The sequence below is a fragment of the Eufriesea mexicana genome, unplaced genomic scaffold (genome assembly GCF_001483705.2).
Source record: "Eufriesea mexicana isolate 0111107269 unplaced genomic scaffold, ASM148370v2 scaffold2792, whole genome shotgun sequence".
In the NCBI taxonomy this organism is placed as follows: domain Eukaryota; kingdom Metazoa; phylum Arthropoda; class Insecta; order Hymenoptera; family Apidae; genus Eufriesea; species Eufriesea mexicana.
In genome coordinates this window covers 702,890-720,810 of record NW_016910897.1, presented here as the reverse complement: position 1 = coordinate 720,810, position 17,921 = coordinate 702,890, and the positions used below count along the sequence as shown (strand labels likewise).

The following is a 17,921-nucleotide window of genomic DNA, read 5'->3' as shown; positions in this document are numbered from 1 at the left end:
ATATTTTGTAAATTTGTAAAAAAAAAAAAAAGAAAGAGAAAGGTTAATATACGTACTTCTGGTAATTCCAAGGTCAAGCTTACGAGCAAGTTATTTATTGCATAACTATATTACTCCAAGAAATATTCTCATCTGTAATGTTAATATTCAAAGTCATTTTACATGATCCAAAATACTCTAGACATTTAGTAAAGTTTATTAATGACAATCGATCATTAATGAACGGTTATTGACTTCCGACCATAAGTTGGACATTTAACGGTCGTTGATCAGTTGTTATTGTAACTTTGGTTTCGTATCGTCTTAATTATTTATATAACATCGGTGTACAGCGATCATCGTCAGTTTCATCATTGACTTTGTACAATGACGTAAACATTACATGCCTGGTGTACATATTACACGCAAAAATTATTTCGCTCTCATTTTATCAAGGTTTCTCTGGCATGCAACTGTCTCACGGGCATAATATAATATATTTTATACGCTACCGATAGCCGTAGAATCGAACACCGTACCATTAATTTTAAGGGATCAGTCCACGATTAAACAATAATTGTTCTGTTTTCTATTACAGTCTAATGTTACGTTTCGATTAATTATATTGTTAATTGTAATGAGTGTAAATATTAAAGTATCCTTAGTTTAACGTCTTGATGAACTTGAACGGTTGTCTTTTGCAAAGGATTAAGCAATCGTTATAAACTATATGCAGAGTTACATTTTAATGTTCGTCACAAATCGACATATGACTTAATTACCGTATAAAAAGACGAAGCGTGTAAGTTGGAACAAATAGTCGAGAAATGAAAATCAGAAAAGCTTTTGAATCTTTTTCACTGTATTTTTATCAGCATAGAATACTTACGAGTTTAGACTAGTTCGAAGAATAAAGTGATCTTAAAACTCGTGATAACATGGATACAAGTATATTCTAAAATCAAAAGAGCGACATTAGAATTTTTTATTTCGACGACACGGAGCAACACGGTTTTCTGCTTTTAAGCTGGTGAAACTTTTAAAATTAGCAAAATTTAAACGAAGAGATGTCAACGTTTAAGTATAATAGATTTTAACAATATTAACTGAGATACGCACAAATTCACGAATAAACCATCCAAGCAAGGACGCTAAAATCATAAATTAACAACTCTGTGCCGGAAGGAAGACGTTAATGTGATGTATTTGACAAGAACGCACATTTGTTCGCTTACGATTATTGTTACAAAATTTCACGTGAAAAGATATATTTACAAAGTCACTTAGTACAATTTAATTTAATTAGTCGAGTCACATGTTACGTGAAAAAAGGTTCTTCCTTTTAATTCCTTAATTCCTTAAAACCCTACATTCCGTCTTTTAACGTGTTACAGAGATCGTTCACCTTTTTTTAAAACTTTGTCATTAAAAAAGTATCCATTGTTACTTTTATTAAATCCTTAAGACAAGTATGTCTACGAAAGTAAAGTTAACGATAATAATTTTAATAATGATAATAATGTTAAGGGTAAATGATACTATGCAATAATAATCGTCGCATAATAAATATTCATTACGTAATTATTATTGTGTAAGGTGGATGAATTCGAAATTTTACGACTATAAGGCTTGTCTGAGCTACTCGTAAATGACCAAAAGCTTTGGTTACCATTGTAACAGTTACAGAACTGTCGCGAATAACATCGTAACACATTTTTAGGACGAGACTTAGATCGCATTTAGAAGAAAATGTCTGGGAGTTTTTGAACGTAGATTTTGTATCGGAATTTCGCAAACATTTCTAAGAGTTTCTATATACATATAGAGTCAACAATAAGTTATTAGGGATCACGGAAAGCAACACATTTTGCTATACTTTGATATCATTTATAGCAGACTTACAGATAATATATTGCAATTATTTTACCAGAATCGTTGTGTTACAAAGATATTTCTCAAGATACATTGTTGTCTTTTAATAGTAATTGCATAGTTGGATGTATATGATTATATAAGACTGCTTGGAGCCTGATTAATCGAAAAACGATTTCACTTCGTTCGAGATATTACATGATTTAATGAAAAGAGTTGTCTTCGTTTGTTTTTACACTTTGTAGACTATTAACATTTATTAAGTCTTAACATCGTTATCGTGCATGTTACAATTCGTTCAACAATAATTATCGTCTTTTTTTTGTAAAAAAAATTTACATTATCGCATTTGGTACGTGTATCGTTGTATTCTATTTGTTATTACAAAAATTCGTACGGGAATTCATTATTTGGACGACAAATATGTGAAGGCTCTACAATAAATTTACCTTTATAGAAAATATAATTATCAATGTGTTCACGTTGCGTGACTTCAAGTCGAGTATTCGAAAGAAATGTATAGTTTATCGATATAATAAATGATACAGCTAGAGTACCTATTTATGTCTGTTACAATGTATGTGATCGCTTGAAATAAAAACTTGACATCAATATTAAACTGATAATTCTCGCTTTTTATCAATAACTTTCACGACAGAAATAAATTTTCGTTATTTGTTATATAATAACAGTTTATCGCGTTTTAGAGAACATTTTTTGTTATCAAAAATTTGGCCCCTAATATATCATGGAAAAAAATGAAAAAAATAAAGAATCTCGTTTAAGTATGTACTTTGTAAAAATGCTTAAGTATTTGCTGGCATGATATATGTGATATTGCTTATAATTCATAAACTCATCACAGAATCATAAAATGAAGCAGTAATACTATTATCGCTTAATAGTAAATGTAATGTTTAAATATAATTACACTTTTCTATTTACCTAGTTGTTAATACATACTTGAAAGATATGTATAATTCTTATTGTATATTTCTATAGAGTATTTGATAGTAAATGCTTTATTGTTCCTCAATCCTGTGCCGAGCTTTTTCCAATATTTGTTTCAATTCTGACGTCCGAGAGCTCTTTTTCTACAAATATAAGAAAAAAATGTAACAAAATTAAATTTTCATATTTTGCATTTTTCATTTTTATTACTTACCTCATTTTCAGCTCGCGCGAGTGAAATTTGACTATAGAGTTTATTACCCTCCACTATACCGCAATATTGTTCCAATTGTCGTTTAGTTAAGTCGAATACCTGAGAGCCAGCCATGTCTCTTAACTGTTTACAAGTTCTGAGAAAACACATTTAAATTTGCATTTATATGTAAATCCTAATTTGTAAATTTTCAAAGTTTCGAATTAAATTTGTTTCATTTTATTATAGCTTCACACGAAAGATATTTCTTATATAATTCATCGCTACTTATAACTTATTATACAATTCTATCGTACTTTTCTGAAAATTTTTTCGCCGTCAGCCAGTTCTGCACTTCTCTAGGCGTGGAATATTGGTCCAACACAGGATCGCGATTAATGCTGTTACTGTAATGGTCTTTCTTCTCACGGAATATCATCAGTACCTGTTTCAACTCTTCTTGCATCTGTTTCTCATTCTTCAGCTCTGAAAAACAATACATCGAACATCAAACAGCTTTGTGTGTTATAAAAATGCAGATACTACCGCTAATAGATTGATTACTCTTCAATGTAGCCGATTGGCTTGATGTGCTTGAAGAAATAGATGTCTGATTCTGGAGAGGTGGCGGTGGAGGTGGTGGTGGCGCAGTTGATGTTACTGGGGTTGATGATTCTGATGGTGTTGACTCTGTTGATTGTGTCGAAGGTGTTGATAATGATAGCGATTTCGGAAGGATTTCTTCACGCATGTTTGGAGGTGGTGCATGTATTTCAACCACCTCCGTCGTTTCGTTGGGCATTGCTTTTTGATCTTCGTTAATAGACGATTCCTTTTCGTTGACATCAGTTTCAACAGTAAATGTTACTTTGTTGCTACCGATTGACGTCGTTTCTTCCGTACACTCGTCTGCAATACAATTATTATTTATGTTATAAAATAATCATTACATAGTTAATGTTACAGACATTAAAACATCTAAACAAACTTACCCCAACATTTTTGGAGAATAAAATCACTAAACTCTTTCTCAATGGACGATCACATTAAGAAGCACAGTTTAAGCATATGCAACGGGACGACACTAAAATAAACCGACGAGAAAGTAACAAACAAAATAGTTTGTTCTTTAACTACCATTCGTGTTAAATGTTCTACTAATCTACATATGGGACAACTATACTTATACAAAGAGACAAGTACAATCTTTAACCGAGTATATTTATTAATCATGTGATGTACATAAATTACAGTGCAACAAAATATTGGACGGATCGTAATCCCCATCCCGTGGACACAAAACAAATAAAAGAGTTAAAAAAAAGATGAGAAAAGATTTCGCTCGATTGAGGAGTGAGTACAAAATATAGATTACATTATCGTGCATCGTAATTTTATAATTAATTGCAAAGTGTCCCTCGTGGAAGAATTTCATGGTCCATAGAGGTTGCTCGCACGATCGTTGATCGTTGCAGCACGATTATAATAATACTCTAATAAGACTGAAGGTGCGAAGAAAAATTTCGAGATCCGATTTGCAAGCGTCGTTGAACTTGTCTCCGTTGTGATATCGTTTCCCGCGGTTTACCTTTCTTAGGTCGACTAGTTAGCATCGTATCGTCGAGAACGGTTCTACCATTGATTTCTGCGTATAAATAAACCGATCGTTCGAGAATAAATCGATAACGTGTAAGATAATTACATATTGTCCATGCCCCAATGTTTCCATGAAACTTCACGTTACAAGGAAGCAATCTAATCGCGTTCATCGATACGTAGAGTAATTCGCGCTCTTTACTTTCTCCCTAATCATTATAACATTGGAAGATTAACTTTGATGGACAAATTGCAAATGCCAATGCCGAGCTACTATTTCAGGTTTGCGACTATAAATTTTTTCCGATAATCAGCATCCGAATGTTACGTATATGTACAATCGGTAAAGATAACCTAACATTCACATACGAATCAACAACGTAACTCGATGTGATATTTCAGAGACTCGTCTAAAGGAAATCTCAAAGAATAACTCGACTTTGGCAAGCAACGAAACTTAATATCGCTCGAAATAAATCTACAGTCGTGGGATTTCTAAGAATCCACGGTAAAAATAATGGAAAATAAACTACGTTCTCTCTCTCTCTCTCTCTCGCTCTCCCTCTCTCTCTCTCTCTCTCTTTCTCTCCCCTCCCCCTCCCTCCCTCTCATCGCTCTTTCTCTCTCATCGTACAGGTGATTTTGATTGTCGTCGTTCTTATAGAGCTCGGTTCGATCTTCCAGTCTTATCTAACGATTCGTAGAAGGGGAATCGCGAAAATCCAACAATTCTTCTTTCCTCAGTGTTTCCCTTCGCGTATTTGTACAAGCTTATTCACACTGATGCATACAGATACATGCGACGACACGTACAAGCATCGAGAGAAAGATTTGCGCCGTCGATTAAAGCCATTGATAAAGAAAGGAATGAGTCACAAATGTCATGAATGTACTTGCCGTTGATTCAACATGAGAACCAAGAGCGTTTTCTGCTAAAGCCGGGGGAGAATGCAATTTTATCAACAGCTTTAAGCCGACCAACAGCAAGCTTTTTCTCATAGTGAAGCCGAATATATAATAATAATGGACGGACACAATAACTTCACCACGATTTCTTAGTGTAAACGCACAAAAATTACATTCGAAAGTTTCACGAGTTCAATGTGAATCCGTTTAAAAGTTCAACCAGCCCACTTGACTTAATATCTTAACGTTATAACGTTTTTAATATAAAACTATACATATTTTTCTCTGTTCTGTTAAGTATGTATATATATATATATATATACTAAAGATTTGGTTAGTCGATAAATATAAAAAATATGGTATCGTTCCTACGGTCACTATAAAAAAAAAAAAGGTACGGTATTAAGATGAGCTCGAACACTCCTAATCAATTGATGTGAAATAATATTAATTAATTTCGTGATTTTGTTTTTAACATAACATAGATTATGTTTTGAACGAATATGACAAATATAAGTCATTCATAAGTTGTTCGTGAAATATCAAATTATTTTGTTCGTTGAGTTTAATAATAAAACATATTCCATCTTGTTACCTTGACTGCGATTTTGTTTTTGATTGTAAACTTACATTTGATAAAGTCATCGTCTTATCGTTAGTTGTTTTTAAGGTCTCAGAGAAGAAAAAACGGATTACTATCTGTTACATCGCGGTGAGTTTTTCTCGAAGTTCTTCTCGATATCCTCGAATCGGGGAGTCATCGATATAAATTATAAAAGAAAACTTTGGACAAGACCGAAGAACTTGAAAAACGAAATCAACGCGTTCGGCAACGAATATAATTCCTCCAGTTACCTTGTCTCTATTGCAATAACGATTGTTGGTGAATCGACCTAAATATTACTCGCATATACCTCTTTATATATTTATATAATATATACAACTAGAAAAAAGACACGGCATTGACAAAAAAAAAAAAAAAAAGTTGGGAATCATAGAACGCTTATAAGAATAGAACATACAGCTTGTGCGGTAATTTGAGACACAACATGAATGCCGTGGCGCCAGTATATTAGTTGAATTATTGATCATTTTCAACGCAGTATGAGCTCTTATCTCGTAGCCAAAACTATCAAGAAATAAGCCTTTGATAACTTCAACTACAAAACCCAAGCCGTAAAAGTTTCAAGCATTTTAACTGCATCTGCTTGGGTGGTCTAGTCTGTTAAGTCTTCCGATATCGACGACCACAGCTTAAAATTTATCCTATTGATTCGATTCCTCTCCGACCCCTCAAGCAACGGACAAAACTATACGACTCTGAATTACTAGATAGCTTAAAAGTACCGGAATTCACCTTTTTTCCCAAGTCTCTCTTTTCTCACCCAATCTGCAGGAGCAGGCGGTGGAATTGCGTGCGTTCGATGAGTGGCTTCAGGTCCTGGACTAGTGCTGGTCCTTTCGATTTCCGAATCCTGAAATGTTAGTGAAACAATTGTTGTGTTACAAATTAATATTTTAACAAGCACAATTACTTCTCAATGTATTTGTTATCAGAAAACGATTCTATAATAGCGATTACGAACAGTAACACAATTTCTTAATGGGAATTGCCATCTTTTTTAATTAGGTTTCCACAATTATTTGGCATCATTATTTCTCTTAAAGAATGTAGAAGTCAGAGTGACACTCACCTCGTAATTATAGCCGTGCCCCTGTCGCGGATATCGACTCGTATACAAAGGATTGTTAAAAACGTCGTTGTCGGTAGAATAAGAAGGGTTATGAGGCGTGACGATGGTGTGTGGCACGTGCGCGACCTGCCCTCTGGAATTCCTCGCCTTCCACCACTTCCTACTATCGTCAAGAATCTCCAGGTATTCGCCTCTGACAACCGTCAGTTCCTTGTCGTTGTTGGCCGTCCTTGGATATGTAACCTGCACGATCTTTGCGTGTCTGGCTACCAAGTCGTCTAACCAAGCTTCCTGAGCCCGTTCCATACCGGCGGCTCTTGGTGTTCTTTCGATCGAGTCCACGGATATATCGCTGTGCGCTCTCGTTTGATCAACCACTCTCTCTTCTCTAGCGTATAATTCTGAGCCAGTCCCGTAATTCCTATCGAAATATTCGTTACCGGCACGTTCTTCTCTGCTCTCGTACTCCAAGTAATCGCTGCTATAATGAGACTCGTCGACTTCTCTGTGGTTGTAGTACGGATCGTTCTGTTGTTCAGGAAGTTCGTCCCTCTTCTGTTTATCAGCGTTCAACAACGAAGCTAGATGATCGTGATCTCTGTCCTCTGGTATTGGGTATTCTGGGGACCAACCATCCATAAAGATAGGGTGATACGGGGGAACGTGACCTTTCCATTGATCGCGTGGTATTAACCACGTATCGCCCAGAGAATGCCAAAGTTCTGTCTCTTTACTGGTGACACAGTTAATCAATAAGTTGACCGCTTCTCTAGTCAATAACGGTGATACCACTTTGCTGGGCAAATTTGGATCGTAATTAGTGTCGTGGGACGCGTCCACGATCAAAGCCAACGGAGTGAAGAGAAAGTGTACCAGTTCAGGAGCGTTAGGGTCATGAATGTGGGCCTTCAGCTTAGCCAGCAAGTTGAACGACAGCTTGAACTTTTGAAAGATGTCGATGAATTCCATCTCTGGAGGAGGTTTCGCCCTCATTGTCAGCATGCCGTCACCCAGATTCCTCTTCTTCGACTTCCGATTACGTCTTCGACGTTCCAGCTCTTTAGAGGCGGCCGCTGCATATTGCAAACGTGCGATAAATTTCTCGATGTCGTCGAAACAATGGTTCAAGATAGTCACATCGCGTTCGTATTTCTCAGAGGACGTCGAGGACACCTCGTCGTTGTTCTCTTCTCGAGATATATCGTTTTGACCGTCAGCTGTGTTCCGGAAAACAAACGTATTAAATTACTCCATTTTTATACCGTCTACGGTTCATGAAATATTCAAGAAACAAACAAAAGAAACAAAAAGGGAAAAGGGAGAGGAACGAAAGGACATACCATTGTTAGCATTAAAGGCAGACACTTGTTCCCGGACGTTAACCCCATTCAAGGGTGGTTCTGGCGGTGGTAAAGTGGGAGGCGGTGGAATACGACCTCTTGGACCTCTCGGCGAACCACCGGGGACTAGTTTACCCATTTGTAGCATCTTCAGATCTTCGACAAGATCCTGGGCCGAGACACTTTGACACTGGAATATATGCATTTCTGCCCGTTGACCGGAACCACTGTCATCCGCCACTGTGAAGACGAGAATGTTGTTATACATCTCCATAGGGTCCCTCGACGTGAACGCGGTCGGTTCCTGTATCAACGAGGCTGGGAATCGCTCCATGACGGCCTGCATACGAATTTATCAACGATGCATTAAGTGAAATTGCCTCGGACTGTACGTAAAGTAATTTCACAAATGTTCCACTTCGTATTTCATCGTTCGTTTACGGTTCTACAAACTATGATTCTTTCTCTTTTCACTGAAAAAACATTGGAGAATTTCTCTTTGTCTGAAGAGGATCTTTACCCCCGTCTCGTTGTCCATGATCAGCACCCAGTTCCGTTCCAGACGGAGCTGCATCTTTTGACTCCAGATGCCGTTACTCTTCTCCAACTGCAAAAGTCGCCGCATACCGTCTGCTGGATAAACAATACCGGTTTCCTTCGTGACCGTGAACGTGGCCAAATGCTCCATCATGTACGTCGGCTCAGAACTGCTCACACGGCCGCCTGATGTACTCGATGGACCACTGGACCCTCCATCTGATGCATTGTCATTAATTCATTTATTAGAAATTTCAGTTATCACTCAAGGTACCTAACTGATTTCATAATAAACTACGTCTATTTAACTCTGACAGATAAGAAAAAGCAAAAGGGAGATAATAAAATATAATTAATTGCTGTAAGATGGTTCATGTCTGAGACTCATTCTATTCGTCCCTTTCAACGATGGAAGCAATGAGTAATCTGGTGTTATGTCATTATTACCTTTGTTATAGGTGGAAGGACTGTGCCCACTGTTGTAGTACGGCATTGCGACTAGGTAATCGTTTATCCTTTATCTGCAACAGACGACAAACATTCCAACTTGAAGAAATAGATACTCCACCGTGATTTTATAAATTCAACAAAATATTTTCCACCCAAAGTATCGTTACAATTTATCTAACGCGACTTTTCGTTGACACATTCGCCACGGAACGACGACGACGATGTCATAAAGCTTTGCCAAGCGTACAGGTTTAATAACTTAATGACGGAGACGGCCGATACTCGCACGTCGCGTATCGTATCCGGCTACCGGGTCATGGGGACCATACTTGGCGGCACGAAAGCCTGCTTGTAACCAAAGTGAAATTCCAATGAGCCTAATTCGTTCGCCAGACATGTTGAGAATTCCTTTCGCGTGCCTTCCACTTATCGAACCTCAGCGTCCAAAGGTGAGATCCCATGGACACAATGGGCCAATAAATATTGCTCATTGACAAACGCTTTTGCAGAAACGAGCATCGCGGATTGTATGGCGCCAAAGTGTCCAACGCAACGAAAATAAACCATCAAAGAATTCAGAAGTAGATTATGCCTGGTAAAGAAAGATTGAAAGAAGTTCCTCATTTTACCTAAGAAAGTTTTCATTTCTCCTTTTCCTCTTTTTATTTCGAATACCTTAGGTGTTTCATTTTCCATATTCGCGTGCAATTTTCTCGTTAGCTATTTACATAAACAGCGCCAGTATGAATGAGTTCCATAGCCATTCAAGTTTCTAATTCTATTTGTATTCCTTCACAGACGTTCCTAACGCTCCCGTTGACACTGTACAATCGCCATCGATTTACCAAACACGTGCTTCCATTATACGATCCTCTTCTCATCCACGTTAATCAAATTTTCCAAATGCATGGAACATCGAGAAAGGCTATCCCCTCTCTAGACAAAGCGTACAAAATGATACGTTCTCCGCGTAGCGCCGAGCAAAGAGAGAAACTATGAAAACGGCTCGATTTTTGCATAGTTATGTGTGAGGAATGTGAAATTCTGAATTTACTCCAAGAGAAACCTATTTGATTCCGACGCCTAGCTACCATGAGTGTGAACGCCTCGTATCCATACGGGCGTACGCTAGCGGTTTCAGCCAGGTGCTACATAAAGGTTCCCAGCGATGCGGGCTCAGAGGTATACATATTTTGTCGCTACAAGTTGCCAGTTTCTCTAACGAAACGCATCTGCACCTTGACGAAACGTTAGTCAATAAGACATAAAATATGCTAATGACACGATACTTTAACCATCAAGCGTTCCAAATAGTACAATCGTCTATAAAGGGTAATTAAGAGGAAAAGAGGATACTCAATCGCAGTGTGGTGTATATGAATCAAGCCCCTAAGGGTGCCCTTGGATCGCGTACGATTCTTCACGTGTCTTCCCACGTGCAGGGAGCACGCTTGTTTTGGCCGCATGATTTATTCGAGGTAATCAGTAAGAACGTTGAATCCCACTGAAGCCTAGACTAATACGGTGCTCGTAAACTGTCTTGTGTAATCATGATTTATCGTTATTTTCCATCGTTCCTCTGTGTATTCATTTCCAATATTTTTCAGTTTCCTTGGGTACCAATCTGATATGCTAAAAAATACATCAGAATTTTAGCATGGAATGATCAGACAGGATATTTATCAAATATATATATATATAAACTTGGAAGAAAAAGAAGAGAAAAATATACAAATACGTTAACTGTAATTGGAAACAAAGTTTGGTTAAATTGGTAAAGGAGACTTATTTTCCTTCTTTGGATTTCCAGAAACAGTACTTGCCAGGTTGCTTTTAATTTACAGATTAACCAGACTTCCGCGCCGAGTCGTAACTAACAGTCATTTTCAAATGTTAAACTGGACAAGGAGGGACTGATCGACAAGTCTCAGAACACGGCTGATCGCTCGGTATACATGTACCGAACGAAGGATCCAGTGCGGTTCGATCCCGGTCTTTCCGGTTTTTCTCTCCCCGGACGCAATGAAACTACGGTAAAAGCGGCGAGAACGTAATTAATATTCGAAATCTGAACGTGGAAACGATGGTGGTTCCTGCCAGTGGATAAACGTTCGTCCGACGGCGAATGCTTTCACTGTGCGTGCCTGCCGCTGGGATTAGGCACGCTGGGAATCCGCATAACGGAGAAGGCATTGTTGCACGTTTCTATCAAGTGTAACGATACTGTTCCGCCTAACGTAAGTTGAGAATCAAACTGTTCAATAAGTTAGTAAGAAAATAAAATAAGAGGAAAAAAAAGGATACCTTACGTTCTCGTTTCATTTCGTTTTCTTTCGTATCATAATTTTAGTCAATGTAAACCGTTCACAGGTTTCTAATCATCATTCAACTGTCCCTCCAGATCCTTAAGATCGAAATGGATACATTTTTAAGCGAGAAGATGCGATTTAAACGAGAAAACGGAAAACATGGATAAGACGTGACCGATTCGAAAACGGAGATGTTTTGTTTAACGGCCCAATTTCATTTGCAACATATACGATTTTACGTGTAGACGGATTTGGGTCGTAGAATTATATCGCGATCGGTTAATGGCATTGCGTAACGCTGCGAGATACGTGACTCGATAAAAATTGATTGTATCATCGACGGTGGGAACGTTCGTTTGGTTTCCTCGAGATCGAGCTCCTCGTTCTATCTCTTTTACTTCTATTCTTTTTTATTCTCTGTCTTTGTTCCCCCTTTTCCTGCACTGGAGTCGTATATTTCATTCCACGCATGAACGAACTGACGAGATCTGGTAAATAGAGTGTCTAACTAAGTCTCTAACTATCTTCGTTAGAGACGCGAAACAATCTTTCGCGCGCGATTGTTGCCACTACGGTGAATATATATATGAATAATATGCCTCGCGAGGCGCGCAAGGTGATTCGATATATCGACGATTCGAGTTGATTATAGGCTTGGTTCAGAGCCCCGCAACACGGGAACGATGGAGCAATTCGTTCTCCGATCGAAGTTGTAACCGCGGCACAGAGATGTCGTAACAGCGACCTAATAGTAGCGACGACGAAAAGGGAAGGGAAAAGGAAGGAAGGCGAGTGTGGGCTTCGTTTATATGCCTCGGGATAGAAGTTACCAATGCATTTCGAGACTGCGAGCCGGTCGTTCCACGGTTGACGCTGTGAATTCCAGATTTTTATTGGTTTTCATTCAAATTTGCTATCTTATGTTTAACAGCATGAAATAATTCGACAGTTACTTGGAAGGTTTTGAAAATTCGTCATGGAACATCGATATGGTTCGATACGTAGTATACAAAAGGTATGAAATGACCGCTGGAACTATGAAATTAACTGAGCAATAAGAACTGTGGTATACTATGTTTACTTAATACTCAACAGAAGGCGAGCATCCACGGTCGAAAAGTAGAAAGTGAAGCATTCTATTCACGATTTACACACCGTTAACGATCGTTTATCACGATCGAAGATAGATGGCGGAATTCCATTGGCGTTTCACTGAATCGTAGCGACGGAAATGGAAATTCTTATCGTCAGACGTCGCCGTCTCCAGCTGAGGACTAAATTATGTAAATTTCCGGGAGTGTTGGTCGTAACCGATTGGATACGCAAAAAACATCGATCGAGGTGCTCTTTTGGTATTCGATTACGTGTCGACGCGATCGAAGTACGAACAAGGGATAAGAAAAGATGAAAGGAGCGTGTTACGAGACCTGAACGTTTACGATCTTGCGACAAGTATACGAGTATAATTGCTTATGGATGCGGACACGCCCTGAGAGAAAAATTCATCCGGGGAATGCGCTGAAGTAACCACGTCCTTGACCGTACTTGACGGAAACGGCATTCATTTTGGAACCTTTATCTGATGACTACCTTGAGAAAGTATCAGAAAGAATTGGTGAAGAATGTCAGAAGTCGTTAACTCAAAAATAGTGAAATTTCCTCTTTTTAGATGCAGATAGCACTTAGATATAAAAACAATACAAATTTTAAGGTCATATAACGCATCGACGCAATAAGAAGTATATGTATTTTCCAATAAACCAAATACTCGAAAAAGATAAAAGAACAAACATCTATTTATGTTACTATGTCATCATTTATTACACACCTAGTCTACGAAAGAGTTTTCAAGGATATTAGATATACTAATGAAGAATAAAGTGATTTAAACGCCAGCCTAGATCATCAATTCCTATTTCATCCTTCCAGATTACTAATACAAGGTTAAGAATTACCATGAAATAATTTCTCATTTTTCACAAATTATACCAAGTATACAAACGCAATTACATTCACATAATGTAGGCAAGAATATTATACGCCTGACTTGGAAGTGGACATGCGCGATGGAAACTGATTTGCAGCGCGAAGTCTAAATGACATGGGAGAGGGACGGAAAGCCTGACATTCTCGCGTTTTCTTCTCGAGTGCATACTTGTGCGCGCGCACAAGGTAATCGCATCTCTCCGGTTGCATACCGTGGGGCAAATTCTCGATGGCGCGTAGTTGGCTCGATAAAACTCAATTCCATAAAAATGACGCGGTAAATTAACTGCTCAATGTTAATTTACGGTCATAGAACGAACGGTGTCACGTGATTAGTCGAGAATTTCGTCTGGATCGAGATTCGATTCACGCAACGAAACTGCTTTCGTCTTTTCCGCCTGAAGGTTTCTCCTTTCTTCTTTTCGCGACTACGTAACGCCAGCACGCGTTGCCTGTTAGGTTAGGGTTTGAACGCGTGAAAAAGGGGAGGAATTTATGCCGTCGTTAATGTAACGTTCACCAGTGTAAGGTGGTTTACAAGCAACATCGTAAAATCCGCGTCTTCCCGATTTATCATAGCACGAGCAACAAATACTTTGCTCGCATTCCCTTCATTCGCCAGTGCGTGGAATATCTTGTAGCGAAGGTTGTTCACCCTTCTTGAGGGACTAAAATCATTCCTGATCCTGTGAGATAATGACTACCATTGATAATGACCATGAAAAAGGGATACCTCGGTAGAATTCTGATAGGATATCCTTCCTTAATTTAGCAGATCTTTTGTTGAATTTTAAAATAACCTTTAAAGATATATACGTAAATGAATGCGGGTTATATATATGGAATTATTATACATTTCAAAATGAAAGAAGAAAAGTAATATGAAATATTATTGTAAAATAAATGCTATTTCAGAAGTCTAAAGAATAGTTTAAAGAATCGTTTCGTAACTTATCTCAAGTTAATGGATATGCACGCAACAGACATAAGCATTATCCGAAGTAATTAAAAGAAACTCAAAATTTCATTAACCATATCCAATATCTCGACAGCTGCAACAAGATTGTTCAAGTATTGCTACATTAACACTCGACTACAAGACCTGTACACACAGAGACACCTGTTACACAACCTATAAAACCAGGTCAAATTAGATTAACTTAATAAAATCGTACATGTTAATAATAACACTTTCGACAGGTTCAACAACCATTTACTTTTTATTCACATCTTCAATAGACATCTACAACAGCCATCAAAAAATCTCCACGAAATTGCTAATGGTGGATTTAGAGCATTAATTACCTAAATGCAGCATGCGAAAGGAATCTGTCGACTCATTCGGTATCAGTCGAGAATCGAGATGCGATTGGGCGGCAGCGAATCGAAGCTTTTGAGAAAACAGCAACTTGTGAGGGCGCGACGGGTAAACGCCTGTTGAAAGTAAACATATTGCGGACGTACGGCGGTGCGAGCATTGAAAAAGTGGAAAGAAAGTTGCCAATGCACCTCGCATACCTACTGATCCGCCGGTCGCGAACAAGTTTCGCAGTGAATGGACCGAGGGAATGAACTTTTCACTCACTTGCATCCACAGCCAGGATTAATCTCGATTAATGGAAACTTCGTGATTATCGGGTGGTCTCTAACCAACGAATATTTTCGACACATCTATCACGAGCAGAGAATTTGCGTGGACTATGATCACGAAGTCCATCGATGGATGGTATACGCTTGTTATCGAAGATACGATTTTCAGATAACTTTCGACAATGTTACAGTGGCTTTCTAAATTGAAAGCGATTATTGCTTATCGATATTACAATGATTAAAGACTTTATTTTCAAAACAAGCCCGATATTTTTACGTTGCTTGAATTCATTGTGCAACGTCATATAAAAGTTTATTTTGTCTGTATGTGTATACGTAGCGAAAAAGGTTAGCCATGAACATACATGATCATAGATAAATTACGAATAAGAAAAAATAAATTTCTTTTATTCGGATAATTTTAATGATAATTGGAAAGTAAGGTTAGTATAAACGATACGATAAAAAGTTTAATTTTAATCGACGTTTATGTGTGATATGTGACTTAAATAATGTTTAACGTATTTTTAGTAAACGCACGAGTAGCAAAAGTCTACAGGAATGCATCTTTTTCTCCTTATTCTTTTTTTCTTTTCGTAGTGTCGAAGGTCGTTCGATGCAATATCGATATACGCGTAGTGCAGTAAATATTTGCAATTTATGTCACGACAGTCATAATGGGGGACTATGTAGGTATTTCGTAGGCGTGAATTACAGGTGATTGCCGTGTAGCCATGGTGCCATCGACATTTTCAATACTTAGACCGTGTTGTACAGGGATTAGAATAATCTTCATTTCATTCGAATTCTATGTTTTTCATATATTTCTACATGTACTTAATTATTTGAAATTATATGGAGTATATTTCATTGTTATTCTACGCGTACGAAATATAGTTATAATCATATGTCTTAGCGCATTAGAACGAATTTATTTTTGCAATGAAACGAAGACTACAAATTATACATTCATGATATTCACAAGTGAAAAATAACTACCGTAAAAACTTGCGAAGTAACCCGTGTAATTGTGTTTGAACATCGGCTATCTGGTCGATAAGAAATTTTCTGTGAGACGAGTTATTTAACGTGAATACGATTTTATAGGAAACAACTGAATTTACAAATCAAGAACATCATCGATTAAAAATAAGCATTGCAGTTACTCGAGTCGAGAGAACATTTATCGGAAATATCATGAGCGCGGTACTTTCTTGCAAAACTGCGAAGAAACATTTTCTACTTTTTCTTCAGTTCCACAATTATTGAACCTATTATCGTTAACAAAATTACAAGGTATGTTATGCTATTAATAACATGTAAAAATTACTAGCAAAAACAAATAAATAATTATAATAAAAAGGAGAAATAAAATAATGAATCATCGCGATTCATGTGAACGTGATAGTGATAACGCGATAAAAATGTTCACAATGATTTTCGATTATATATGATGTGTACGTATGTAAAAGCTCGTGTAGGTGGAAATCGAAATCTTATTAGTAAATCGTGATAGTTTTACGCTACATTTCCATTGTGACTTAAAAAGTATCATTTATATAAAAATTTCTTCCGAGCACAGAAACCGAGAATCAAGATGAGCTCATCGTTTCATGACAGAACATTGTTTACGGTATTATTGTGTAGCTTTTACATACGTCTTAACGAAATACCAGAGAAGATAAAATTTAATTTTTCCGTGGATGTTCATGTTACCGAGTACATCGACTACTTACCTTTTTTATAAAGATAAATTCATCAATTAAGATGCAAACGTGTGTCAATTAGAAGGAATTCGATTGCACGTTGTCGATAGCAAGATTTTTCTTATTGAAGTCCGTTACCATGACCAGGCACGAAGTATACATAGATATGTACGTTCATACGTTGATTATCATTGAAGACGTACAGCAACAGGTGTGACCACGACAGACGATTCTCCGCAGGGAGAAATCCACGTCGATGTACTCGGTACAATGACTCCAGTCAAGAAATCATTTCCATAAATACCTTGACAGCAGCGTTTCACCGAGTCCGCTGAATCCTTGTTTCGTAGTTCGGGATCCGTACGGAACAAATCGGCATCAAAAATCACAGCCTACACGGCGTAAATGCATATGAAACTGTTTCACACTTCTCCTACTTACCTATTTACAAATTTTCACAATATGCACACACCAAAGGAGAAAAAAGAAGAGAAAGAGAAGGAGAAAAAGCTTTTGACAGAGAGCTACGTGCCGATCATGCTCGACTGGAAATACCTGTACGACTACCTGATTGCTCTTTGCCTGTTTGCTTCTTACCTGTTTTGTCCAGGTGCATTCCTGATACGGACTTTCTCATTGGTTGAATTGTACCTGTAGAACATGGCGGTTAGATCTAACGGAATTGGATATTTTCAACATGATGAAACAGAAACGTATTAACGTTTTTAAAAAATATTATAATTGAAATGTAATTGTTCAATAACTACGAATAATTAATTTCTATCTATGTTATAAACTTTTAAATAACATGG

At 37.5% G+C, this 17,921-nt stretch overlaps 1 protein-coding gene across 5 annotated transcripts; it reads right to left on the bottom strand.

Annotated features, from left to right (window-relative positions):
- Nucleotides 1-2,873: 2,873 nt before the first annotated feature.
- LOC108550539 (epidermal growth factor receptor kinase substrate 8) lies at nucleotides 2,874-17,659 on the bottom strand. 5 transcript variants are annotated; one of them, XM_017904289.1, is made up of 11 exons: nucleotides 17,551-17,659; nucleotides 17,414-17,501; nucleotides 9,516-9,589; nucleotides 9,052-9,287; nucleotides 8,532-8,871; nucleotides 7,192-8,408; nucleotides 6,855-6,972; nucleotides 3,542-3,904; nucleotides 3,313-3,481; nucleotides 3,017-3,152; nucleotides 2,874-2,945 (listed from the first exon to the last, which is right to left on the bottom strand). In XM_017904289.1, exons 3-11 carry the CDS (start codon nucleotides 9,559-9,561, stop codon nucleotides 2,874-2,876), a joined length of 2,697 nt encoding a protein of 898 aa, XP_017759778.1. In that variant the 5' UTR covers nucleotides 9,562-9,589; nucleotides 17,414-17,501; nucleotides 17,551-17,659. The 5 variants fall into 5 exon arrangements, with proteins under 5 accessions (XP_017759778.1, XP_017759779.1, XP_017759776.1 ...); XM_017904290.1 differs by having other exon boundaries at nucleotides 17,414-17,447; XM_017904287.1 differs by having other exon boundaries at nucleotides 17,414-17,659.
- Between the last annotated feature and the right edge of the window lie 262 nt (nucleotides 17,660-17,921).

What these genes read in the sequence shown, in the direction of transcription:
- LOC108550539 (XM_017904287.1), bottom strand. Translation starts at nt 9,561, where the DNA reads ATGCCGTACTACAACAGTGGGCACAGTCCTTCCACCTATAACAAAG. An exon ending in TGCCTTTAATGCTAACAATG is followed by an intron (nt 8,409 to 8,531) that starts GTATGTCCTTTC and finishes TCCGGAACACAG; the next exon opens with CTGACGGTCAAAACGATATA. An exon ending in GCGAAAAAATTTTCAGAAAA is followed by an intron (nt 3,153 to 3,312) that starts GTACGATAGAAT and finishes GTGTTTTCTCAG; the next exon opens with AACTTGTAAACAGTTAAGAG.